The sequence below is a fragment of the Pongo abelii genome, chromosome X (assembly GCF_028885655.2).
Source record: "Pongo abelii isolate AG06213 chromosome X, NHGRI_mPonAbe1-v2.0_pri, whole genome shotgun sequence".
In the NCBI taxonomy this organism is placed as follows: Eukaryota; Metazoa; Chordata; class Mammalia; order Primates; family Hominidae; genus Pongo; species Pongo abelii.
The window spans coordinates 161,186,915-161,213,766 of NC_072008.2; the positions used below are offsets into that span (position 1 = coordinate 161,186,915).

General features: G+C 40.0%; 1 protein-coding gene across 1 annotated transcript in view; it reads right to left on the reverse strand.

The window, feature by feature from the left end:
* Window positions 1-26,852, reverse strand: part of GAB3 (GRB2 associated binding protein 3) — a 75,696-nt gene that overhangs the window by 16,818 nt on the left and 32,026 nt on the right. Inside the window, exons 2-8 of the mRNA XM_002832319.6 lie at window positions 24,895-25,198; window positions 22,124-22,343; window positions 21,146-21,618; window positions 8,937-8,992; window positions 8,227-8,446; window positions 6,086-6,167; window positions 4,865-4,967 (exon numbers count right to left, since the gene is read on the reverse strand). Coding sequence (XP_002832365.1) covers window positions 4,865-4,967; window positions 6,086-6,167; window positions 8,227-8,446; window positions 8,937-8,992; window positions 21,146-21,618; window positions 22,124-22,343; window positions 24,895-25,198 — 1,458 coding nt within the window. The remainder of the gene's footprint in view (window positions 1-4,864; window positions 4,968-6,085; window positions 6,168-8,226; window positions 8,447-8,936; window positions 8,993-21,145; window positions 21,619-22,123; window positions 22,344-24,894; window positions 25,199-26,852) is intronic.

Genomic DNA, 26,852 nt, shown 5'->3' on the forward strand with positions numbered 1-26,852 from the left:
CTACTTCTATTCAACAAAGCATTGGGAGTTCTAGCCAAAGCAATTAGGCAAGAAAAAGAAAGAAAAGACATCCAAACTGGAAAGGGAGATGTAAAGTAACCTCTATTTGCTGATAATATAACCTTATATATAGATAACCCTAAAAATTATATAAACCCTAAAAATTATATAAAAATATAACCTTATATATAGATAACCCTAAAAAAATACAAAAACTAATAATAAATTAAAATGAACAAATTCAGCAAAGTTGCAGGATATAATATCAATACCCAAAAACCAGTTGCATTTCTATACACTAATAGTGAACAATCACAAAAGGAAATTAAAAAAAAATTTTCGTTTACAATATCATCAAAAAGAACAAAATACTTAGAAATAAATTTAACCAAGGAGGCAAAGACTTATACATTGAAAACTGTAAGAAAGAAAGTAAAGGAGACATAAGTAAATGAAAAGATACCTGTGTTCATGAATTGAAAGACTTAATATTGTTAATATGATAATATTATGCAAAACAGTTTGCAGATTCAAAGCATTCCCCATCAGAATTCCAATGGTCTTTTTTTGCAGAAATAAAAAACCCTGTCCTTAAAGTTCACATGTAATATTAAGTGACCCTCAAATGACAAATCAATCACAAAAAAGAAGAACAAAGTTGGAAGACTCATACTTTCTGATTTCAAAACTTACTACAAAGCTACACTAATCAAAACAGTGTGGTACTGGCATAAGGATAGACATACAGACTAAGAAATAAACCCTTGCATATATTGATTTTCAACGAGATTTTCAATGAGAGCGCCAGGACCATTTGACATGGAAAGGATAGTCTAGACTTTCCAACAAATGGTGCTGGGAAAACTGAATGTCCACAAGCAAAAGAATGACGTTGGACTCTAACTTTATACTATATACAAAAATTAACTCAAAAAAGATCAAAGATCTAAACATAAGAGCTAAAACTATAAAACTTTTAGAAGAAAACATAGGAGAGAATCTTCATGACATTGGATTTGGCAATGATTTCATGGATATGACGCCAAAAGCAAGGCAATAAAAGGAAAGAAAATTTTGACTTCATCAAAATAAAAAACTTCTGCACATCAAAGGACACTATCAAGAGAGTGAAAAGACAACCCACAGAATGAGAGAAAATATTTGGAAATCATGTATCTGATAAGGGGTTAACATCCAGAATATATTTTAAAAATGCCTATAACTCAACAACAAAAAAAGAAACAACCTAACTTAAAAATATGCAAAGGACTTGAATAGACAGTTCTCCAAAGAAGATATACAAATGGCCAATAAGTACATAAAAAGATGTTCATTGATCATTAGGAAAATGCAAATGAAAACCACAATGAGATACCAATTCACACCCATTAGGATACTGATTATAAAAAATGATAAATAGGTTGGGCGTGATGGCTCACGCCTGCAATCCCAGCACTTTGGGAGTCCAAGGCAGGCGGATCACATGAGGTCAGGAGTTCGAGACCAGGCTTGCCAACATGGTGAAACCCCATCTCTACTAAAAATGCAAAAATTAGCCGGGCATGGTGGTACACGCCTGTAATTCCAGCTACTCAGGAGGCTGAGGCAGGAGGATTTCTTGAACCTGGGAGGCGGAGGTTGCAGTAAGCCGAGCTTGCGCCACTGCACTCCAGCCTGGGCAACAGAGCGAGACTCTGTCTCCAAAAAAAAAAGATAAATAAAAATTGTTAGTGAGGATGTGGAGAAATTGGAACCCTTGTGCATTACTGGCAGTAATGTAAAATGGTGCAGTCACTGTGGAAAACAAGTTTGGTGGTTCCTTAAAAAGTTAAGCATAGAATTACTGTATGATCCAGAAATTCCACTTCTACATATATATATACAAACAAATTGAAAGCAGGAAGTCAAGCATACACTTGTATGCCAATGTTTATAAGCAGCATTATTCACAATAGACAATGGTAGGAACAACCCTAAATGCCCATTAGCAGATGAATGGATGAACAAAATGTGGTCTATACAGTTAAATATTACTCAGCCTCAAAAAGAAATGAAATTCTGTTGTATCCTACAATATGGATGAATCTTGAAAACACTAGACGAAATGAAAGAAGACAAACACAAAAGGACAAATATTGTATGACTTCACTTATATGAGGTACCTAGAATAGGTAAGTTCATAGAGACAGAAAGCAGAGCTTTACTACAAGAAAAATATTTTTTGAAAACTGTAAAGGAAAGCATCTAACAGTTCTAATTGCCTAAAAACTTGAAAAAAATCCAAATGTCATTCCATGGGTGAGGGGACAAACAAGATATGACACATCCATATGCTTGAACGCTGCTCAGCAATAAAATGGAAAGAGCTATTAATACATGTAACAATGGATGAATTTCAAAAAAACCATTCTGAGTGAAAGAAGCCAGTTTTAAAAGGTACCGTATGATTCTATTTTTGTGGCATTCTTGAAAGGATAATACTATAGTCATGAAGAACAGATCAATGGTTGCTAGGGGTTACAGGTGAAGGGAGAATGTGGCTCTAAAGAGGTAGCATGAGGGATTTTGGAACTGTTGTGTATTCTGATCATGGTGGTGGTTACACAAATCTCTATATATGTTCAAACTCATAGAACTGCACACCAAGAGAAAGTCAATTTCACTGTATGATGTAAAAATGATCTAAAAACTTAAAAGTATTGTAATACCATAATAAAAAAATTAATGTGAGATTTAAGAGTCTAGAACTCTACTATAAAAGCCTTACAAAACTGTTGAAACCAAAGGGCTTGAAAAAATGATAGAGAAGGAATCCCATATAATAAAATTATGTTTATTCTTCTAAATTTTCTATAATTTCACAAACATTTAAAGAAGGATATATGGCAAAACTTGTATTTCAGTAAAGCAAAACCGTGTTTCAGCCCCTGGCCTTAATCACTACATTCAGATCAGAACTTGCCCTTAAAGAGAAAAAAATAAATTAACATATATACTTATGCACAAAATCAAAGTCAAATCATACCAGGTTTGACTACCATATTGGGCTGTTATGTGGCACAAGTGAAATAACGTAAATCAAAGTCACATGAAACTGTCTTAATACTAAAGTTTAAAAAAACACAATTGAACAAGATGGGATAGCCTTTAAACATTTTTATACGACAGTTCCCAGATCATAGCTACTATCAGCCAGTGTTCTGGGTTCTTAATCTGCTGTGTCATGTTGCCTACTAATACACAGAGACAGTCATTGATCAGTGATTATAAACCTAGGCAAACAAACGATTCTTAACTTTGTTGTTAATGAAACACTGATCTTTCTCTTTTTCTTTTTTTTTTTTTTTTTTCTGAGACAGAGTCTGGCTCTGTCGCCCAGGCTGGAGTGCAGTAGCACGATCTCGACTCACTGCAAGCTCTGCCTCCCAGGTTCATGCCATTCTCCTGCCTCAGCCTCCCAAGTAGCTGGGACTACAGGCGCCCGCCACCACGCCCGGCTAATTTTTTGTATTTTGTATTTTTAATAGAGAAGGGGTTTCACCGTGTTAGCCAGGATGGTCTCGGTCTCCTGACCTCATGATCTGCCCGCCTCAGCCTCCCAAAGTGCTGGGGTTACAGGCGTGAGCCACCGCGCCCAGCCAACACTGATCTTTCTCACAACATCAAAGATCAGAAATGAACTGTTGGTATCTGGAATGACTCTGCACTTGCTTCCATTGGGTTTTAGATTCACTTCCTTTTTCCGTTCTCTGGAGACAGAGCACAGCTGTTAAGCATCGTTTTATCAGAGTGTTTTCTTCTAGAAATTTCCCAAGGGCCATTACTAAGTGTGAGAAATATTGGGAAGACCATAACAGATTTGTATATGAGTCACTTTGCATCTGCATACGGTTAAGTGCACTTACAGCATGATTTGAATAAAATAAGAAGGTAAAATGAAGCATTTAATTATAGCTTAACTGGAGATCGCTATTTTTAGATTTTCAGTTGCTGATTATCCTTGCACATAGGAAGGCAGAATTGTCTTCTCAAGAGTATATTGTCACAGAGCCTTGAACATTGTCCTTCTAAGATCTCTTTTCAAAATTTCGTAGTTCAAACAGAAGCTCTCTCTTGAGTTCCCTACATTTCTAAATTGCAGAACAGGCAGTGTCATGGCTAAAGTGTCTGCTAATTGCCAGAGGTGCTAAAAGTCCCTCTCCATCTTCAAAAAGCCCATGTTCTCAATAGCATCCAAGATGAAGAGAACAGAAGGAACAACAGGCTAGAAGGGAAACATCAGGACTCTTTAACTGCGAATGGTTAATCAAGTCTCCATCCACTCAGGTCTATAGAAAGACCCATAATAGGAGTCTTCCAGAGGCTAAGATACACTCACAGTCCAGGGCACTGTACCTTTCCCAATGGGACTCTAAGTGATTCATCCTCCAGGAAGGTTCAGAAGCAGTCAGGACAGGGCCACCAGGTGTTCTGGTGGAAGGGAACATGTAATATGTTGAGTTTTTACAATTTAAACTCTGGACATCCAGAGAACTACAAACCTATTGGGGTGAAACAGGACATCACAGCCTTGGTGAAAAGAATTGCTGGCATTTCCATTTTCAAACTAAGCAAGCCTCAGCCCTGAGCTATCTTGAAATACTGCAATTTCAAAATGGTATGAGGAGTTGAATGTTGCAGGAAAGAAAGCCAACTTCAAATTGATTTGTTCCAAGTCTAGAAAAGCTTGTGGCCTGGTTTTACGATCAAGTGGTTGTTTTAAAATTGCATAGGGCTTACTGAAGGATGTGTTTCCTTTACAATGAGCTCATAAGAGTATAGATTGGGGTGAAGGATAAGAAGAGTGTGAAAAATATAAGATTACCATTTCGATGTAGCTTTCTTCGTCTTCTCTGGAAACAGGATTAGCAAAAAATCTTGCAGAATTAATACCATTTCTTTCTGGAGAGAGAAAGCTGGTTCGACTGCTAAGAATAAAAATATAGATGAGGTCAAAGCAATGTCTTACAGCTGCTCTGAAAGCTGGCCAGGAACTAACATGGCCCTCATGGGGTTTCAGCCCTCCTCTTCCAGACACAACTTCCTTCCGGCCAAAGCAATTCCTGAAGAGGCAGAAAATGCTCAACAGTTTCTGCTCCACTTTGGGGCAAATGGCTCCCAATTCACAAAGGCTGCTTTTTCTCAGGCCCTCTATGTGACACAGCCCATGAGCTTTCTAAACGGATGAGGGCATCATATCATTTAGCAAAAAAAAAAAAAAAAAAAAAAAAAAAACAAACTCCTTTGGGGCCTTCTTGTTTCTATTCAATGTAAGGAAAAGTGAGGAAGTATGGCCATTCCTCTGATAGGACACAAGACTGCTAATCAACTCCCATCCTTCTCCTGAGTCAGAAGCATGAGCTGAGTCACAGTCTTGGCTGGAAATACAGCTCATTGCAGAATTCTGCTTTACAATGCAATTGTGTTTTGTGGCATTTAGAGTGAACCGAGAAACTCCTGAGCCAAGCTCAGGACTAAAAATGCAACCTCTAAAAGGTGAAATGAAAGGGTGCAATTACATTTTGAAGTCTGTCTACCCAGCCTGTGAACCTGGGAACTCCCTTGTCCTACCCCATTCACAAAGTTGGGCTTGGGCCATAGCCAGTTCCACTGAGACTGGGGAACACAATTCTCTCTCCCCAGGAAATCTGAATTGGCATTGAAAAACAGCCCATCTGTTGGTACTGGAGTTGTAGCATGTAAACAAGTTCAGGGGGTATGGTACAGCTATCTTTGACCATGAGGATTGTGCAATAGAAAAGAATACTGCAAAGACAAAGGAATGCACAGATGTGAAGAGTGAAGCAGAATTGAGTAGATTCCTTGGGTTCCCAACAGCACACTAGTTCCTGATTCCAGGATCCTGGGAGACCCAGACATATTCCTTCCTTTGTGATCTATAAAACAGCTCTTGCTCTCGATAATAAACCTCACCCCTCCTTTGGCTTAAACTAGATCAGGTGGGCTTCAACTACATTTAATCAGAGGCCTAACACACACCGGGGTGTTTGTGCTGGATGAGGCTCTTTTGAGCAATCAGTCTTACCAAGGCACAGTGCGGGTCCTGGTAAGAGATGCATGTTCCCGGATGGTGGAGAGGTTTCTCAGGTCCAGAGGAGGTGGCCGTGCTACAAGACAGTGTGCAACATCCAGGAGGTCAAGGCCAGAATCTAAAGGCTGTAAAACTATGACATTTCACTTTCCCAGCACACCAAATCCACATTTACTAACAGGCAGCACTGATGATGAGGGTGAATTTCACTGTCCTCCTCTTCCCTGCCTCACTGGGAGTAAAGACAAATACTGAGCAAATGGTCACATTACGTGCTGGAGGTAACAACGTGGCAAGGCATTATTAAGAAGTCTGTGTATATCACGCGTGCTTCTAGGTGTTGAAGGCACAGGATGAATAAAGCAGATGAAAGTCTCTGACCTTGTGGAATTGCAACACCTATTACCTCACACCCGATGTGTCTGAAGTGGAAATGTTACCTTTCTTATCACAGGCAGAGATGATCAGCCAGGTCCTAGTCTTCCCCACCTACAATCCATTGTCCACCTGATGATCCTTCTGCCTAGAACATTCTTTCCCATCTCTTTGCCTCCAGACAAGATCAGGCCCCACAGCCTGGGCTCTCAAGTTCCTGTACTTACCCTTCACAGCACAGCCCCAGTTTGTGATAATACACTCATCTATGATTTATCTGGGCCTAAACTGCTCCAGGAGAATAGGGGTATATCTGGTTTGTTCACTGCAGTAGCCTCAGCACCTAGAGAAGCACTTGGTATCTGCCCCAACCCTTATTCCACCTCAGTGGCCCATCTTCCTGAGTTAGTCCTGGCCGAGGTATCCACCTTTGCATCCACTCATTATATCTCCAACCCTGAGTGTGTCAGACATCTTCTGTTGCCTATCACAAGGTCCCGCAGAGCTGCACTGTCCATTGTCGTGACAACTAGCCACACGCGCCCATTTACACATATATGTAAATTTATTAAAATTAAATACAATTTAAAATGTAGTTCCTCAGTCACATTAGCCAAATTTCAAGGGTTCGATAGCCATTATTTCCAACATCACAGAAAGTTCTGTTGTTGTTTAATTGTTTCTGACCAGAATTAATGGCTATTTCCTCTGAACCTCATAAGACAGGGTCTGTTCTCCTATTTAGCACTGATTTCATAATTCTATTTCGAGGGTCCTCCCCTCAGACTGAGGGGATCCTCCCCTTGCTTCCTCATCTTCGTATCCCACCCAGTGCCCACCACAGCAATACATGTGCAGCACATGCATTGTAAATGTATAAATGTAGTTTGACTGAAATTTAAGGGAATATGCCTGGAGTAGACCAGGCATGAGTAGGGGTCTTAGTTGGCAGCTTTGGGCACAGCCACCTGAAGTGACTTTTTTTGCTTTCTAAAGGGCAAAGAGAAGTTGGAATGGACAAGAGATCAGTCATTCTACCAGTGCTTCCTCGTAATCACACAGCCGACTGGGAAGGGGAGGATGAGCAAGAATGAAGTTAATAAGTCACTCTGACCTGCTCTTCCTCTTTCCCTCTTTTCCTATCTATCTCCCTGTCTGTCCATGCTGCTTAGCAGACCAGAGAAGCTGCCTGGGAGTAAGACAGAAGCTGCAAGTAACTCCGTGTGCAGAGGAGTCAGCCTGCTCGTTGCCAAAATCCTCTTCTATCCCTGAATACCTCTGCTGACGGGCATGCACAGAACGATGAGTGATAAACTGCATGTGACTGGGTCTGACCTTCAGGAATTGGTGTCAAAGGCTATTCCTGACTGCCTTACAGAGGCTGGCACTATGATTACATTCAAGTGCTGTCTAATGAGGAGATACCAGGTGGGATTCCATTCTAATCCACCATCACTTATTCCTGGGCCTTTGTTAGGGAAACAGCCAAAGACGAGCCCTCTGGAATGAACCTGGCTTTGTCAGCTGTATTTGCAAGGCCACAGTGCCTGTAAGTCCCCCGACTCCTATTATCATGACAATCTGGGGCAGCAAGGTGCCCCAGCCCTTCCTATTCTATCCCAGCCACTTCTTTCCTGACCTTATACTTTCCGGCCCTCTGGGGTGGTTTCTCTAGGTCTTCCTTTACAGAAACCTTTTCTATGCAACCACCGGAACCTTGCTCCCCTACCCCTGTACAGCAGGCCTGGTCAAGTGCTTACATTTCCTCTGAGGCTTGAGATCTCTATTCACTGGGGGAGGTTCCAGGTTTGCAGGTAGCTCAGGCAATGGGCTTGAGATGCTTCCTGAGTTCATTGGAATGTAGTCATCAGGGCTGCAGTGGGGTCCAAGACCAGAGGCACCAGCCTGGGGGCTCATGGGCACATAGCTGTCTTCGATACTGGCTGAAGGTGTGGGGTACATCGGGGAGAACCTGCATGGCTGCAAAAGAACAGATACAGATTGGGAACCACAGACCAGTCATGGAAACTGCTATCAGAGGGCGGCCAAAGCTGTACATATGGTTTCAGTTCCAAATTATCCAAGTATAACTCTGAACTTCCTCAGCAAAGTCAGACAAGCCTCTAGTTCAAGTTCTGCCTCTGGACTTATCGTTTTAGTATAGGCAATAACTCTCCAAGATCTGACACTGGAAAACAGAGGGTTATGAATTTATGCAAATGCTTTAAGCATAAAGTGATGCCCTAAGTAGCTACACCAAGTTGAGCAAGTGTTTGAACCATTAGAACCAATAAGGCCCTTATAGAACACCAAGTCCTGTAGTTCCCAAGCAAGTTCAAGTCTTCAGGGGAGACTGTAAGAGTCCTCAGAGACTCAGAGTGCTGAATCTTAAAGATTTCAAGGGAATATACATAGATCAAGCTGTTTTTGGTAAAATTGATGCTTAAAAGAACCTGAGTGCTGAACTTACCAAATTTAAACTAAGCCGCTTGTCTCGGTGTCTTAAGGATTGGCCTTCTACATCAGCTGCAAGAAATAAGCCAAGGTGGTGAGAAATGCAGAACAATATCAACTGAAACTAGAGTCCAGAGAGGCAGAGAAGCATAACACAACAGTTGCTATTAGAGTCTAGCTGGGCAGTCAGAACACATTTCCCCAACAGATGAAAAATCAGACCAGATTTTGAAGAAGTTTCTAGCCGATGGTTTGAGTTCTTTCTGTGAATTAGGAGGAGATATAGCAAGTAATTAACCAATGCTTGTTGCATTTGTTACATAAATCTTCTGAGCTGGAGGCAGAACTGGAGGTTTGAGGAGAGGAGAGAGGTTTGAAATATTCCTTGTAATGAGCAAGCGAACAGGGTGAACAGAGAAACGATTGCCTTGTGGAGCAGCATTAAGGGCCCAATTGAGGTCTGTGACCAGAAAAGCTACTCAGGTAGACCCATGGAGAGAAAGGACATTTGGAGTTATCCAGGATTAGAAACTCATCAGATGGATGCAAGAAACAGTGTGATATTAAAATTTAGAATACTTTAGACCAGAAGAGTAGATGAAACTATCTAGGTTGCAAGTGTTGAGAAAAGTACAAAACTCTAGAGAATCCAAGATTCAAAGAACTAAGAGATAAGTCAGTGAAGTATCTTGAGAAACAGCAACCATAGATTAATGAGGAAACTTGGGGGGTATGGTGCCATGAAAGTCTCAGGAAGGAAAGAATGGCCAACAGTGTTGAGTGGTGCAGAGAAGTCCAGCAAGTGCTCCCAGCACGTGGTGGCCAGAGCAAAGCGGCCCTCAGCCCTCAGCCCTCAAGAGCTTGGAGGTGTGAAAAGTCAGGAGGCCTCTAAGAAATAAACTTAAAATTCGACAACATCTTAAAATGCAAGGACAACTCCCAGCTCAGAAAAGATGTGACAGAGACTGATGGAATTAAGCATATATATTATATATACATATATGTGTATGTATATATGTATATATCTATGCTTACATATGTTTAAAGATGTACAAGTACTGGTTAAAAACTACCCTGAAGTCAGACTGTCTAGTTATAAATCCCTACACCACCATGTATTAGCTGTGTGGCACTAGACAAGTTACTTACCCTCTCTATGTCTCAGTTTCCTATTTGTAAAGTGAAGCCAATAATAGAACCTATTTCATAGGACTTCTGGAAAGGACGTAGAACACTGCCTAGAACACAGAAAGTACTTAATAATTCTTAGAAACTATTATGGAATAATTTCTTATTGTGGGACTTGCATGTGTGAGCACAAGCCCTTAACTCCCTTTCCACTACCAGACCCTTTTGAAGTCATCAAATAACATAAATATAGAGAAAACTCTGAATCAAAGACATAGGTATAATCCATGTGCCAGATACTTTAAGAGATTTGTGACAGATAGAATGCAGATGGGATCAGAGTAAAGGAAGGCACTTTTTCTCTTATATGACAGCATTCATTGCAAGCTTCCTGAAGTGCCCTTGGGCCTTAAGGGAACATGGGCAGACAGTACTCCCCATGGCCTGGGGTGGTGGTAGCTATGAAGTGAGGCTCCTCTGCCTTATATTGGGAAAAACCTAAAGACTACACAAGAAAACTGTTAGAACTAATACACAAATTCAGTAAAGTTGCAGGCCACAAAACCAACATAGAAAAATCAGTAGCATTTCTATATGCTAACAGTGAACAATCTGAAAAAGAAATTAAAAAGTAATCCCATATACAATAGCCACACAAAAACTTAAATACCTAGGAATTAACTTAACCAAAGAAGAGAAAGACCTCTATAAGGAAAACTATGAGACAATATTGAAGGAAATTGAAGAGCACACCAAAAAATAGAAAAATATTCCACGTTCATGTGCTGGAAGAATCAACATTATTAAAATGTCCATACTACCCAAAGCAATCTACAGATTCAATGCAATCCCTACCAAAATACCTATTATAGTCTTCACAGAAATAGAAAAAAATCCTAAAATTTGTATGGAACCATAAAAGACCCAGAATAGCCAAAGCTATCCTAAGCAAAAAGAACAAAACTGGAAGAATCACATTACCTGACTTCAAATTATACTACAGAGCTATAGTAACCAAACAGCATGGTACTGGCATGAAAACAGACACATAGACCAATGGAACAGAATAGGGAACTCAGAAACAAATCCACACACCTACAGTGAACTCATTTTTGACAAAGGTGCCAAGAACATACACTGGGAAAAAGATAGGCACATAAATAAATGGTGTTGGGAAAACTGTATATCCATACACAAAATAATTAAACTAAGACCCTTATCTCTCACCATATACAAAAATCAAATCTAAATGGATTAAACACTTAAATCTAAGACATCAAACTATAAAACTACTACAAGAAAACATTAGGGAAAAAAGGCTAAGACATCAAACTATAAAACTACTACAAGAAAACATTAGGGAAAATCTCGAAGACATTTGCCTGGGCAAAAAAATTCTTCAGCAATACACCAAAAGTACAGACAACCAAAGCAAAAATGGACAAATGGGATCACATGAACTTGAAAAACTTCTGCACAGCAAAGAATACAATCAACAGAGTGAAGAGACAACCCACAGAATGGGAGAAAGTATTTGCAAACTACCCATCTGACAAGGGATTAATAAACAGAATATTTAAGAAGCTCAAACAACTCTATAGGAAAAAAGTCTAATAATCTGATTAAAAGATGGAACAAATATTTGAATACACATTTCTCAAAAGAAGACAAACATATGACAAACAGGCATATGAAAAGGTGCTCAATGTTATTGATCATCAGAGAAATGCAAATCAAAACTGTCTCAAAAGAGACATACATGCAGCCAACAAGGATACAAAAAAACTCAACATCATTGATCACTAAAGAAATGTAAATCAAAACCACGATAACATGCCATCCCACACCAGTCAGAATGGTTATTATTAAAAAGTCAAAAAATAACAGATGCTGGTGAGGTTGCAGAGAAAAGGGAATGCTTATAAACTGTTTTTGGGAATGTAAATTAGTTCAACCATTGTGGAAAACAGTGTGGTGATTCCTCAAAGACCTAAAAACAGAAATACCACTCAACCCGGCAGTCCCATCACTGGGTATATACTCAAAGGAATATAAATCATTCTAACGTAAAGACACATGCACGCATATGTTCATTTCAGCACTATTCACAATAGCAAAGACATGGAATCAACCTAAATGCCCATTGATGACAGATTGGATAAAGAAAATGTGGTCCATATACACCATGGAATACTATGCAGCCATAAAAAATAATGAGATCATGTCCTTTGCAGGAACATATACAGAGCTGGAGGCCACCGTCCTTAGCAAACTAACGCAATAACAGAAAACCCAATACCACATGTTCTCACTTATAAGTCAGAGCTAAACGATGAGAACACATGGACACATAGAGGGGAGCAATAGACACTGGGGCCTATTGGAGGGCAGAGGATGGTAGGAGGGAAAGGATCAGAAAAAATAACTAATGGATACGAGGCTTAATACCTGGGTGATGAAATAGTCAACAAACCCCTATGACACAAGTTTACCTATTTAATAAACCTACACATGTACTCCTGAACTTAAAACAAAAGTTAAAATAAAAAATATATTTAAAAACTGCAATGAGATTATCATCTCACTCCAGTTAATATGGCTTATATCCAAAAGACAGGCAATAACAAATGCTTGTGAGGATATGGAGAAAAGGGAACCTTTGTACACTGTTGGCAGGAATGTAAATTAGTACAACCACTATGGAGAAGTTTGGAGGTTCCTCAGAAAACTAAAAATCGAGCTACCATAGATCCAGCAATCCCACTGCTGGGTATATACCCCAAAGGAAGGAAATCAGTGTATCAAAGAGATACAAAACTCCTATGTTTGCTGCAGCAGTGTTCACAGTAGCCAAGATTTGGAAGCAACCAAAGTGCCCATCGACAGATAAATAGATAAAGAAAATGTGGTATATATATACGATAGAGTACTCTTCAGCCATAAAAAAGAACGCGATCCCATCATTTGCAACAACATGGATTGAACTGGAGGTCATTAAGGAGGTTAAGTGAAAGAAGCCAGGTACAGAAAGACAAATGTCACATGTCCTCACTTATTTGTGGAATCTAAAAATCAAAACAATTGAACTTATGGGCATAAAGAGTGGAAGAATGGTTGCCAGAGGCTGGGAAAGGTAGCCAGGGTGGGGGGCTGTGGGGGAAGTGGGGATGATTAATAGATACACAAATTCATTAGAAAGATTAAGACCTAATATTTGACCACACAACAGGGTGACTATAGTCAATAATAACTTAATTGTACATTTTTAAATAACGAAAAGAGTGTAATTGGATTGTTTGCAACATGAAGAATAAATGCATGATGTGATTATTTCACATTGCATGCCTGTATCAAAACATCTCATGTACCCTGTAAATATATACACCTACCATGTACCCACAAAAATTAAAAAGAAAAAAGAAACTATAAAAGCAAGAGCAAACCAAACTGAAAAATAGTATAAGGAAATAAATAATAAAGATCACATCAGAACTACAGAAAAAGCTGGTTCTTCAAAAAGACAAACAAAATCCATAAACCACTAGACTAAGTGGTTTAGTCACTTAGTCAGTAACTAGAGTAAGAAAAAGCGAAGAATGCTCAGATAAATAAAATTAGAACTGAAAAAGGAGGCATTACAATAGTTACCAAAGAAATACAGACGGTTATTAGAGATTGTTTTGAACAATTATACATTAACAAATTTGAAAACCCAGAGGAAAAGGATAAATTCCTGGACACGTAAAACCTACCAAGATTGAATCAGAAAGAACTAGAAAACCTGAACAAACCAATAATGAGTAATGAGATTGAATCAATAATAAAAAAAAGTCTCCCAACAAAGTAAAGCCCAGAAACTTGATGGCTTTACTGCTGAATTCTACCAAACATTTGAAGAAGAGGTGACATCAATGCTTCTCAAACTATCCCCCAAAAAATGAAGAGGAGCGAATTCTCCCTAACTCATTCTACGAGACCAGCATCACCCTGACACCAAAACCAGACAAGGACACAAGAAAAAAAAGAAAACTACAGGCCAGTATCTCTGATGAACATAGATGTAAAATCTTCAACAAAATACCAGGTTTAGTACCTAGGTTATGAAATAATCTGTACAACAAACCCCGTGACACGCATTTCCCTATGTAACAAACCTACACATGTACCCGAAACCTAAAATAAAAGTTTAAAAAATTAAAAAACCAAAAAACACTAGCAACCTGAGTCAAACAATACATCATAAAGATAATACACCATGATCAAGTGGGATTCATCTCAGAGATGCAAGAATGAGACACATCACATCAACAGAATCAAGGATAAAAACCATATGATCATCTCAATAGATGCATAAAAAGCATTTGATAAAATTCAACATCCCTTCATGATTAAAAAAACTATCAACAAACTAGGCATATAAGGAACATACCTCAAAATAATAAAGGCCATATATGACAAACCCACAGCCAACATCATAGAGAATGGGGAAATGCTGAAAGCCTTTCCTCCAAGAACTAGAACAAGAAAAGAATGCCCACTTTTGCCACTTTTATTCAACATATTACTGGAAGTCCTGGCCAGAGCAATCAGGCAAAAGAAAGAAATAAAAGATATCCAAATTGGAAAAGAGGAAGACAAATTCTCTCTATTTGTACATGACATAGTATTAAATATAGAAAAATTTAAAGATGCTACTAAAAAACTCTTAGAACTGATAAATGAATTTGGTAAGTTTGCAGGATACAAAATCAACATACAAAAATCTGTAGCATTTCTATACATCAAACAATGAGCTAGCTGAAAAAGAAAGGAAGAAAGCAATAACATTTACAATAGCTACAAAAAATTTCCCAGGGATAAATTTAATGAAAGAGGTGAAAGACCTGTACAATGAAAACTAAACTACAAAACACTGATAAAAAGAATGGAAGAGGACACAAACAAATGGAAAGAAGAATTAATATTGTTAAAATGCTCATGGATCTGGCCAGGCACGGTGGCTCACACCTGTAATCCTGGCACTTTGGGAGGCCGAGGCGGGCAGATCACCTTAGGTCGGGAGTTCAAGACCAGCCTGATCAACGTGGTGAAACCCCATCTCTACTAATAATGCAAAAATTAGCTGGGCGTGGTGGCGCATGCGTGTAATCCCAGCTACTTGGGAGGCTGAGGCAGGAGAATCACTTGAACCTGGAAGGCAGAGGTTGCAGTGAGCCAAGATCGCACCACTGCACTCCAGCCTGGGCGACAGTGCATGACTCCATCTCAAAAAAAAAAAAAAAAAAAAAGCTCATGGATCAGAAGAATTAATATTGTTAAAATGAACATGCTACCCAAATTTATCTACAGATTTAATGCACTCTCTATCAAAATATCAGTATATCAATTACGTTCTTCACAGAAATAGAAAAAACAATCCTAAAATGTATATGGAACCACAAAAGACCTTGAACATCCAAAGCAATACTGAGCAAAAAGAACAAATCTGAGCTGGACATAGTGGCTTATGCCTGTAATCCCAGTACTTTGGGAAGCTGAGGTGGGAGGATCGCTTGAGGTCAGGAGGTCGAGATCAGCTTGGGCAACATAGCAAGACCCTGTCTCTACAAAGAAATTTTTTTTTTCAAATTAGCCAAGTGTGGTGGCGTGAGCCTGTAGTCCCAGCAGCTTGGGGGACTGAGGTGGGAGGATCATTTAAGCCCAGAAGTTTGAGGCTGTAGTGATCTATGATCACACCACTGCACTGTAGCCTGGGTGACAGAATGAGACCTTGTTTCTAAAAAAAAAAAAAAAAAATTTAGAAAGAACAAAGCTGGAGGCATCAAACTACATCAATTCAAAATATACAAAATTACAATAACCCAAACAGCATGATATTGGTATGAAAACAGACACATAGACCAATGGAACAGAATAGAGAACCCAGAAATAAATCCACATTTTATGACATCAGCATAACATTTTTACCAAAACCAAAGACGTCATGATAAAAGAAAGTTACAGGACAATCTCCCTCATGAACACAGATTTTTTTTTGAAGTTCTAAACAAAATATGAGCAAAACAAATCTAGTAATTTATAAAAAGGATAGGTATCATGATAAAGTTGGGTTTATTCCAGAAATGCCAAGGTTAGTTTAGCACTAAAAAAATTATCCAGTGAATTTCTTGACATTAACATGATAAAAATAATATGATTATAAAGTGCTTTAACCACAAAAAATGATAATTATATTAGGTAATGTTTGTTAATTAGCTTGATTTTAATCATTCCATGATATAGATGTATATCAAAACATCATATTGTATCCCATAAATGTATACAATTATTTGTCAATTAAAAATAAAAGAAATACATCTATTCATGACTTTAGAAAATAACAGTTAGCAAAGGAGAAAATATGTGAATGACTTTAATCTAATGAATGGTATCTACAATATTCCACAGCAAACCACATTGTAATGGTGAAATATTAGAAGCTTTCTATCTGAGATCAGGAATGATACAAGGATCCATATTGTCACCATGACTATTCAGTAACGTACTGGACTTCTTATCCCATGCAGTGACATAAGAAAAAGTAATGAAAAATACAAGGGTTGTTAAAGAAAAAACAAAGCTATTATTATTTGCAGGCAATATAATTATATGCAAAGAAAAGACAAAATAATCCATAGTTTTAAAAAGCTGGATATAAAATCAAAATCCAAAACTCAATTTAAGTTTTCATACAACAGCAAAAAACAGTTATTAAAATACCATTGACAATAACATAAAAAATAGCAAATACATGGAAATATATTAATAAGAGATATGTAAAATTTCTACACTAAAAACTATAAAACATTATATACACAAATAAAACCTACATTGTACTGGCATAAAAACAGATACATAAACCAAAAGAACAGAATAGAGAGGCCAGAAATACACCCACATGTACATGGTCAACTACGCTTTGACAAGAGTGCAAAGAATACACAATGGAGAAAGGAGAGTCTCTTCAATAAATGGTGTTGGGAAAACTGGATATCCACATGCAAAAGAATGAAGTTGGGCCCTTTTCTTATACCATATACAAAAAATTAACTTGAAATGGATTATAGACTTCAATCTAAAATCTAAAACCATTTAGCCCCTAGAAGAAAATATAGGGGGAAAGCTCATTGACATTGGTATTGACAATGATATTTTGGATATGATTCCAAATGCACAGGCAAAAATAGCAAAAATAAACAAGCGGAGCTACATCAAACTAACAAGTGTCTGCTTAGGAAAGTAAACAATCAACAAAATGAAAAGGCAACCTAGAGAACGAGAGAAAATATTTGCAAATCATATAAAAGGGGTTAACAGTAAAAATATATGAGGAACTCACATAACTGAGTAGCAAAAAAACTAAATAACCTAATTTTAAAATGGGCAAAGATCCGAATAGACATTTCTGAAATGGCCAACAGGTACATGAAAAAATGCTCGACATCACTAACCATCAGGGAAATGCAAATCAGAACCACACAAGGTATCGGCCCACACCTGTGAGGATGGCTAATATCAAACAAGACAAGAAATACAAGTGTTGGAGAGCATGTAGAGAAGAGGACCCTTGTACACTGTTGGTGGGAATGTAAATTGGTATAGCCATTAAGGAAAACAGTATGGAGGTTCCCCAGAAAACTAAAAATATAACTACCTTATGATCCAGCAATCTCTCTTCTGGATACATATCCAAAAGAAATGAAATCAGTATGTCAAAGAGATATTTGCCCTCCTGTGTTTATTGCAGCACTATTCACAATAGCCACAACATGTGATATAGTTTGGCCCTGTGTCCCCCACAAATCTCATGTTGAATTGTAATTCCAATGTTGGAAGTAGGGCCTGGTGGGAGGTGACTGGATCATGGGGGTGGTTTCTAATGGTTTAGCACCATCTCCCTAGTGCTGTCTTGTGATAGAACTCTCACACGATCTGCTTGTTTAAAAGTGTATGTAGCACCTCCCCCTTCACTCTCTTCCTCCTGCTCCAGCCATGTAAGACATGCTTCCTTCCTCTTTGTCTTCCTCCATGATTGTAAGTTTCTTGAGGCCTCCCTAGCCATGCTTCCTGTACAGCCTGTGGAACTGTGAGTGAGTCAATTAAATCTCTTTGCTTTATAAATTACCCAAATTACCCAGTCTCAGGCAGTTCTTTTTTCTTTTCTCTTTTTTTTTTTTTTTTGAGACGAAGTCTTGCTCTGTCACCCAGATTGGAGTGCAGTGGTGTGATCTCGGCTCACTGCAAACTCTGCCTCCCAGGTTCAAGTGATTCTTCTGCCTCAGCCTCCCGAGTAGCTGGGACCACAGGCGCCCGCCACCACACTGGGTAATTTTTGTATTTTTAGTAGAGACAGGGTTCCACCATATTGGCCAGGCTGGTCTTGAACCTCTGACCTTGTGATCTGCCCACTCCCGCCTCTCAAAGTGCTGGGATTACAGTCTGAGCCACCGCACCCAGCCTCAAATAGTTCTTTAGTCCATTTTCAGTATGAGAATGGACTAATACAACATGTAGTCAATTTGTGTCCATCACTGGATGAATGGATAAAGGATATAATGGATATAAAAAATGTGGTATATATTCAGAGTGGAATATTACTCAGCCTTAAAAAGGAATGGTATCCTGTCATTTGTGACAACATGGGTAAACCAGGATGAGATTATGTTCAGTGAAATGAGCTGGGCACAGAAAAAAAAGTACTGCATGATTTCACTTATATGTGGAATCTAAAAAAGTCAAACTCATGGCAATAGTAAAATGGTGGTTGTCAGGGACTGGGGAATGCAGGTAAATGAGAATATGTTGGTCAAAAGGTACAAACTTTCAGTGGTAAGTGAACAAGTCTGGGGGATCCAATGTACAGCATGGGTGGCCATGGATGTGCTAATTAGTTTGATTGTAATAATCAGTACATAATGCATATGCACATCAAATCATCATGTTCTGATGCATATGCATTCACACCTTGAATACATGCAATCTTTATTTGTCAATTAAATATTTTAAAATACAAAAATAAGACCTATATAAATGGAAGCATATTTCCTATTCGTGGATTGGAAAATTCAACATTGTAAAGATGTCAAATCTTCACAAACTGATCTACAGATCGGATGCAATCCTCCTCAAATCCCCAATATATTTATATATGTGTATCTAGAACCTCACCAGCTGACTGTAAAATTGACCCTAGAATAGCCATTATATTCTTAAAGGCAGGAGGACTTGTCCTACTGGATATTAAGATAGAATGGTACAGTAATTAAGAGAGTGTGGTATTGGTGCAAGCTGGACAAGTAGGCTCCAAGGGATAGAAAGCAGAAAGGAGACTCAGACCCTCACATACATGGGCACTTCATCTATGGCAGAGGGGGCGCTGGAGAGCCATGGGGACAGGGTCATCGGATGGAGATCCAGATGGACAAAAATGAACCTTGACCTCACTCTGCCACCACGTACCAACACAGATTCCAGGCAAATCTCAGTGGGAAAGGCAGAACAATAAACTTTATGCATTCCCTCTGCTTTATCAGAGCCATTTTGCTTCTAGGCACCACTGTTGTTTGGTCTTTGTTTCATGGTCAAAACCTCTATTTTACTTAGTTTTAACCTTTGTTTGCCTTCATGTAAAAGAACACAATCTAATTGTTTTATGTTTGTGTTGAAATTTCAAATTATTTCAAGTTTTTGTTCTTCAATTTAAGACTTTTAATTCATTTTCATATGTTATTATTCTACTGGTTTTATTCATTTCACTTCCTAAAATCTGCTTAACCACTTTCATTTTTCCCTTTTTGTCAACTGTTCACACATGTTAGCATATCCAGATCATTTGTGTAATCAGTATACACCTATTTCATAAGGACTGTCAAAAGGAAGCAACATACGTAATGGTAACATCATTAGGGACATTAGGGAAGGTTTTTACTAGTGACTTAATTCTCAGTCAGAATGAGAGATTCGTACAATTTGAAAATAAATTTGCACTCCTTCCACTTTCCATAATTCCTTGAAAACATGGCCTAAATAAGTAGTGAGGTGTGGGTGATTATATTTCAATGGAGAGAGAAAGAAAGAGAGAAAAGAAAGAAGAAAGGAGACACAGAGATAGACAACTAGTTTTTGTGTCTATCTGTGTATCTGAGAGATACAGACTGATGTAAGAAAGAAGAGCAAAATGCTAAGGTTGGTTGGCTCATGGCAGAAAGATGAGGTGGCCCAGCAAAGCAGTAAAGAAGAGGTTACTGAAAAACCACAATGAATGGGCTTGAATTGGCTTTCACCAAACAGCTTCTGAAGGCCAGAGAGGCCCAGGTGGAAAGAAACAGGCGGAGGAAGATGGAACTGCAAGCAGAATTGCAAGATAACCTCGTGAGGATAAATGGCCTTATAGAAAAGGGCAAAAGAGGGCTGTGGGAGGGTCCTTTGTACAGCCACTTAGAATTTGGAAAGAACAAGTGTAATGGGATGATGAATGAGGTTGATGGGATTGCTAAAAAATAGAAGGCAGTGATGGTCTGTGATCTCAGGACTCTCTATGTATGTGAGAGAGAGGCAAAGAAGGGAATGGGACTGAGTTGAGACAAAAGACATCAACTTTTGTACCAAGTGGGTCCCTGAGTGACTCCAAAAAACACTAGGAGCTCAGACTCAGGTGGGAAGCTTACCACATGGGCAAGGACTTGCATGGGCAAGCCCATCACAAGGGACCAGGGTTCCAACCTATTGCAGCATCTATGGGGACCTAAATGTCTCTCCTGGTGGTCAGGCTCAAAGGAGGGGTGGGGGGATCCGGGAACAGAAGAGTGCTGCTTTCAGGGTATATGCTTCCACCAAGGATCCAGCCCCATTAGAAGATCAGGCCAGCCTGAGCAAGGGACAAGCACATATGTACACAAGTACACACTACTGATGTGGCTTTTTACCAAGCTGCACACATCAAGGTAATTCTAACCCAGCCCCATCGTTTTGGTCCATTGGCACGACCTCACATGGACACAAAGAGTGAAGAGGAGCCAGGGTTTTCCTGGCGCCTGAATCTTAGGACCCAACGCTTACCTTTCCAGGTTCTCATGTTGTCTAAACCAGAGAGGGAGATTCTTCTTGGAACCAGAGTGCATTCTGGCTTCTTGCTAACGCTGTGTGTACTCCACTCCTCTTGGCGCCGTTCAGACAGATGGCTTGGCTTAGGGGGGCGGGGAGGTGGAGTGTTGGACATAATGTCTAGTTCTTTTGCTCCACAGGGTAAAGAACCTTGATTTTTATCTACCTGAATGGTGGAACTTAAGGAACTTTCCAGCAATGGTGAAGAAGACAAGTGGTCCCTGGGTGGCCCATTGATTTCTCTACTCCAGATCAGGGCAGCCTGAGGCCTTGAGGATGGCACCTCCTGAGCTCCACTGCCATGGCATGAGGGGTGGACCAAATGACTGGAGGGGAGCGGCTGCAGGCAGTCAACAAAAACATCATCAAATGAAGCCTGTTCCAATGAACGGTCTGAGTTTGACCAGCTATCACATCTGGTGGGTAGACTGGGGAAGAAAAGCATGTAAGTTGGACTAAAATGCAGCCATCCACCCACCACAAAACCAACGCTGGTCTCATTCCCATCTCCCCAGTACCACCTTGCTTGCTACTTGCATAGCCACATTCCCTCTACAACACTCAGTTACACCAACCCCTTGGTGTGGCAAAAGAAAAATGGTTTGTTGATTTTTTCATCCTCTAAGCATCAGATACACATGAAAATGCAAGGCTAGAAGTGAAAACCACAATGCTGAAATGCATGACTCATTCTGTTTAGTATACTACATGCTTCATCTTTCACAGTGGTTCATAGCGATCTGTTCCTGCCTTGACATTGGCAGGAAGAGAGGTGAGAGCAGACACACCCACTAGAAAATGCTACCACTAAATGGACTAATTTGGTGAAGCACACTGAACACATCTCAGCTACAGACTGCAAGAGGAGGCAGTGTGACTCTAGAGAGCATGCTAGCAGGCCCAGCTCAGACAGAGTCCTGGGCATAAGCATACCTGGTATGGTGCAGTCTTCCAGTCTCGCAGTTGGACAAAACCAGATAATCTGGAAGGAAGAGAAGCTCTGACTCACTTCTGGTTTCCTCAGTGGCTACGGCATTAGTGTTTGGGTCATCTCTTGGCAAAGAGGAGCTGGCAGCATGGGCGGTAAGAAGGCAGCTGGCAGAGGATGGCTGCAGGGAGGAGGGCGTGTAAGAGAGGCTCTCCATGGAATCTGCTGGAGAAATCATTTCCCAGGTTAATGTTTAAGAATGGCTATAACACGCACTCAAAATTTCTCCAACAGCATCAAAGAAGCCAAACAGAAGATGCAAATCACAGCTGGTGTTTGTACTGATGGAGAAGACCATTTCCCCAAGCTATAAACAATGTCTGGGAAAGAAGGCCAATGTTTCAAGAGCAAAGTGTTGAATCAATTAAGAGTAAAAAACCCAGCATTCTTGGCCTAAAAATCTGCAGTTAATCTACACACAGCTTCTTTATGGCCCTCAGCAGCAGCCCTGCCTCATTGTTTTTTCACTCAACAAACAAACATATATCTATATATATGCATAACAAGTACATGCATATAGTTATATATGTACTTGTGCATATATGTATGTATATTTATACATGTTTATTATATAGGTATATGTCTATATAGAATACCTATTACATCTACCACGTGCCCAGAATGCCACTAACCCTCACAATACAGCCAAGACAAAGATCCTGCCCTTACTGAAGTTTAGATTCTAGCAGAGAAGACAGACAAATAACACATAAATAAAGAATCCTGTTCATCACTGTTATAAGTAAAGGGAAGGAAAGAAACACGTGCTGTGGTGGCTGGAAAAGTCCATTTCTTTTTCTCAAGGAGCGTAACATTCTCCCCATCACCTGAGAACATGGCCCTTAAGATGAATTTGAATCAGGAATCAATGAGAACTCCAGATCAGAAACAGCCAATGAAAAGCCTGCTTTTATTTCCCTTTTGAACCAAGTTAATAGTCCAGGATTCCTGAGTCAGGATGACCCAGAACTGCCTGGGTTCAAGTCCAGGCTCTACTACATAGCCATTACTACATGACCTGCCTTCTCCAAGTTTCCTTTTCTATACAGTGGAGATAATAATCACACATAGGCCATAGAACTGCTGTGGGGATGAGACGAGTTAATATACAAAAGCATTTCAACAGAGCTCCTGGCCAGGGTACACACACAATGTGTTGACTACTATATGGTTGCTGGAGACAGAACCAAACACTCTGTGAAAAGCCACAAGAAAGCCCTTTGGGTGTAATTCTCAGATGAACAGGACCCTGCTCTTATGTGGTTCTAAAAACCGAGAGGGGGGCTACAGAGAATGGAAAGGGTCATAGGTGAGTTTTCTGGCTTCCTCCAACTTCATGCCGGGGCAGGCGCTCCAGTTTTGGCCTGGTGCCTTACTCATTCCTGGTGCTCTTGGGTTATTGGGAAACATATTATGTATGTATGTTTTAGGATAACTCCTGGATAAGGAAAGAAACAGAGGAGACATATAACACAGTATATGACGATATACCTAGTCAGGGCTGAAGGTACAGAACAGGGTGGTAAAGAGCCAGCAGCAAGGCTGGAGAAGTTGGTCAGGGAGGTTCTGCTTCATTTGCATAACGTCAGACTCTAGCCAGAACCTACTTAATGCTACTTTTCCAATTAAGTTTTGTCCATTGTACCAAGGATAAAGAACTTGCCATCACTTCACTTCCTTTTATTTGAGTGCTCCCAATGCTCAGCAATAGTATTGAATAGCCTCACTTAATATGCTTCCCTGGTTCGTGAAACGAAAAGGAATGTGTTCTCAGGAAGCACACTCTTGTGCCTGTCCCGGAGGGAGATTCAACTCTGACTCTCCATTGCCACCTAGCGTTAGAGTGTGGCTATTTCAGTGGCAGATGGTGGAAACCATGCAGTAACCCTTAAAATGTTGAAGCAACTATAGATTACAGGATTTAGGGGCAAAGTTTTGTCTACTAGACTAAGAGGCTAAAAGAAACCAGATTCAAAATCTCATATTTTGAGGAATAGGACATGCTGCAATAATGTCAGGGGCTCAACAACAAAATCTATGAAGGGAAGTGAATTGTAACCCTAGGTTACAATATACCTGGAAAATTACACAGGATGAGTTGTGTGTGTGCTTGTGTGCGTGTGGCAGAGAGAGAGAGAGAGAGAGATTCTGGGGTACTCTTCATGGGTCAATTGCTCCCACTGCCCAGAAATGGCCCAGAGCAAACTTACAACTAATTTCCTCTGCAGAGAACTTGAGACATTTGGAGGTATCAGGAAATCTTTCTTGCCTACGATAAGTAGCCAAGTTCTCTCTTTCTACCATTTAGTGATGAACAACCCAATAGGCACCAGAAATGCTGGAGTTCCAGAATATTCTGAAGTATGGCAATAGTTCATATTTCTAGAAAGTCATGAGTGTCAGCATCATGGGAAGACATCTTCATCCACATTTGACTTTCACCGTGGCTGAATGAGAGCAAAGACATGAGGGGGTTTTAAAGCCATTAAAGTAACCTGCAATGCTCAGCGTGTGCATGGACTCTGCCTTCCCACATTTGGACTGGGGAAAAGAGGGCAATTTCCAGTATTGTATTTGGTAGGAACAGTTCTGATATAAATTAGCCTGCCAAAACACCCTCAAGGAGGCAGGCTTGGCATCTGGAACTGTTTTTCTGCAGTAACCCTCCAGTCCTGGGATACCCCTTAGCACATGGGAGCCCCAACTCTGCTCTTACCTGCACCATCCTCCAGGTGGCCAAGGTTGCAGACCTGACTGATGCTGTGCACCCACACCTGCATTTCTTGTTCAGTTTTGGCCACCAGGTAGAATGTACGGGAAGTAGTCTTGACAATGAACACGAAATTATTCTGAAATTCCTTCCGAACAAAGCTGGGGCCCACATGCTTCCACACTGCACACTCGCTGAGGTCTATCACCCGGATGGGCTTGCTGGAGTGCTTGTTCCTGTAGTACTCCAAGACATCGGGGTTGCCGCTCATGCGGCCTCGCCGGAGCACAAACCAGCGCTTGCGCCAGGCCTGCAGAAAGGCAATTCAATAAGGAGTTACTGGACCAATTTCTCTTGTTTCTCAGGCTATGCCAAGAACCCATGTCATGACAAGGACAGCAGGAAGGAAGCAAATCAGCCATTCTAATGATGAAACGCTTTGTATTACAGGACTAGTGCCCATCTTCAAGTCTGCTTTATTGGATGATTTTAAGGATGGGTCAGGATTGGAGACTCTAGTAATGGGATTCACACCCACAGTTTGAAGGGCCAGAATTATACAATCATTGAAATTGATGCAGCAAAGGAATGTAGTAGAAATTTAACATATCCTGAAGCTTTAAAAGAATCTTAGCAATAAAGAACTAGAAGGAAGCTTTCTTACTATTATCTATCTCAGTTCAAGAGCCAATATCATATATTAAAATCAGATGAAAATCACAAATGCTCACCACTGCCCCAGTATCTTCTAACATTGTTATTTAAGTTCCACACAACTGGCCAAGAAGGAAAATCATACACATTGGAGAGGAGGAGAGAGGATTGCCAGTGTCTGAAGGTGACAAATTGTCTTCCATAAAACCCCCAATGATGATTAAAACACTAATAGAATTCTCAGAGAATTAACTAGCTTGGCTAGTTACACTTCCTATGTAAGAGACCCTTGTCTAAGCGCTTTACTGTAACCCATTTAATCCCTAAAACTATACTATGGGAGGGGTAACTATTACTATCTCCATCTTATGTCTGATAAAATTGAGGTTCAGAGAGATTAAGTAATGTGCTCAAGGTCACATAGCTAAACAACTGTAGGAATGAATTTGAACTCAGGTTGGGATGGAAGGATCGGTAATGGATGTGAAGTTAAAAAAAAAAGAGAGGAAGTGTAGCCAGCTCTTCAGAAACATCTGACTGTAAAGGGGGAAAGCTCTGGGGTCAAGGGATTTTTTAAAGATGGGAGACTCTTAAGCATTCACCCCCTAAGTCACAGTGTTTTTCAACCAGGGATGGTATAATTCCTCTCGGGAGCATCTGAAAATATGTGGGTTTTGCTTGTTATAAAGCCTGGAGATGGAGTTGGGGGTGGGGCATGGCAGGATTGGCCTAAAGCTATCAGTGCCCCTGTTTTGAAACACTGTAAAAACAAAAAGGAATTTTCCTTAATGGAATAGGAATCTTGAAAAGAGCCAAGCCTGGAAGTCAGATGAACAGGTAAAGCTCAGTCCATGCTCAGAAAAGAAAAGAGAATGATATTCCACGGAAACCAGTGCCAAGATATGACAGGTCTCTTTTTGTGCTACTGAGAACTACTGAGAATGACCTAGGGCTCCTTGGCTTCCCACTCACCATTGACTTAGAATGTTTGATGTAGACAGTACCATCTTGGCTCAGTACAAAGAAAGGGTGCAGATCTCTGGCCTGGGGAAAGAGGTATTTACAATTGACCAAAGCCCTAGGGAGTCCCCTGGATCTGTAAACCTCCCTGCCCTCTCATGGAGCCAGGGGGAAGGAAATGTTTGAGTTCCTTGTCTTACATTTAGGTGCCCTTTGTTCATCAAAGGGCCAGACAGGCCAGCCTGCATGGATAGTGTATCCTTACTTTCTGCGGTAGGGAACTACGGCATTAGCCCCCGTTGGGAATTGAGCACAGAGAAGGATGACGGGCTGACCGCAGGGAGATTTAT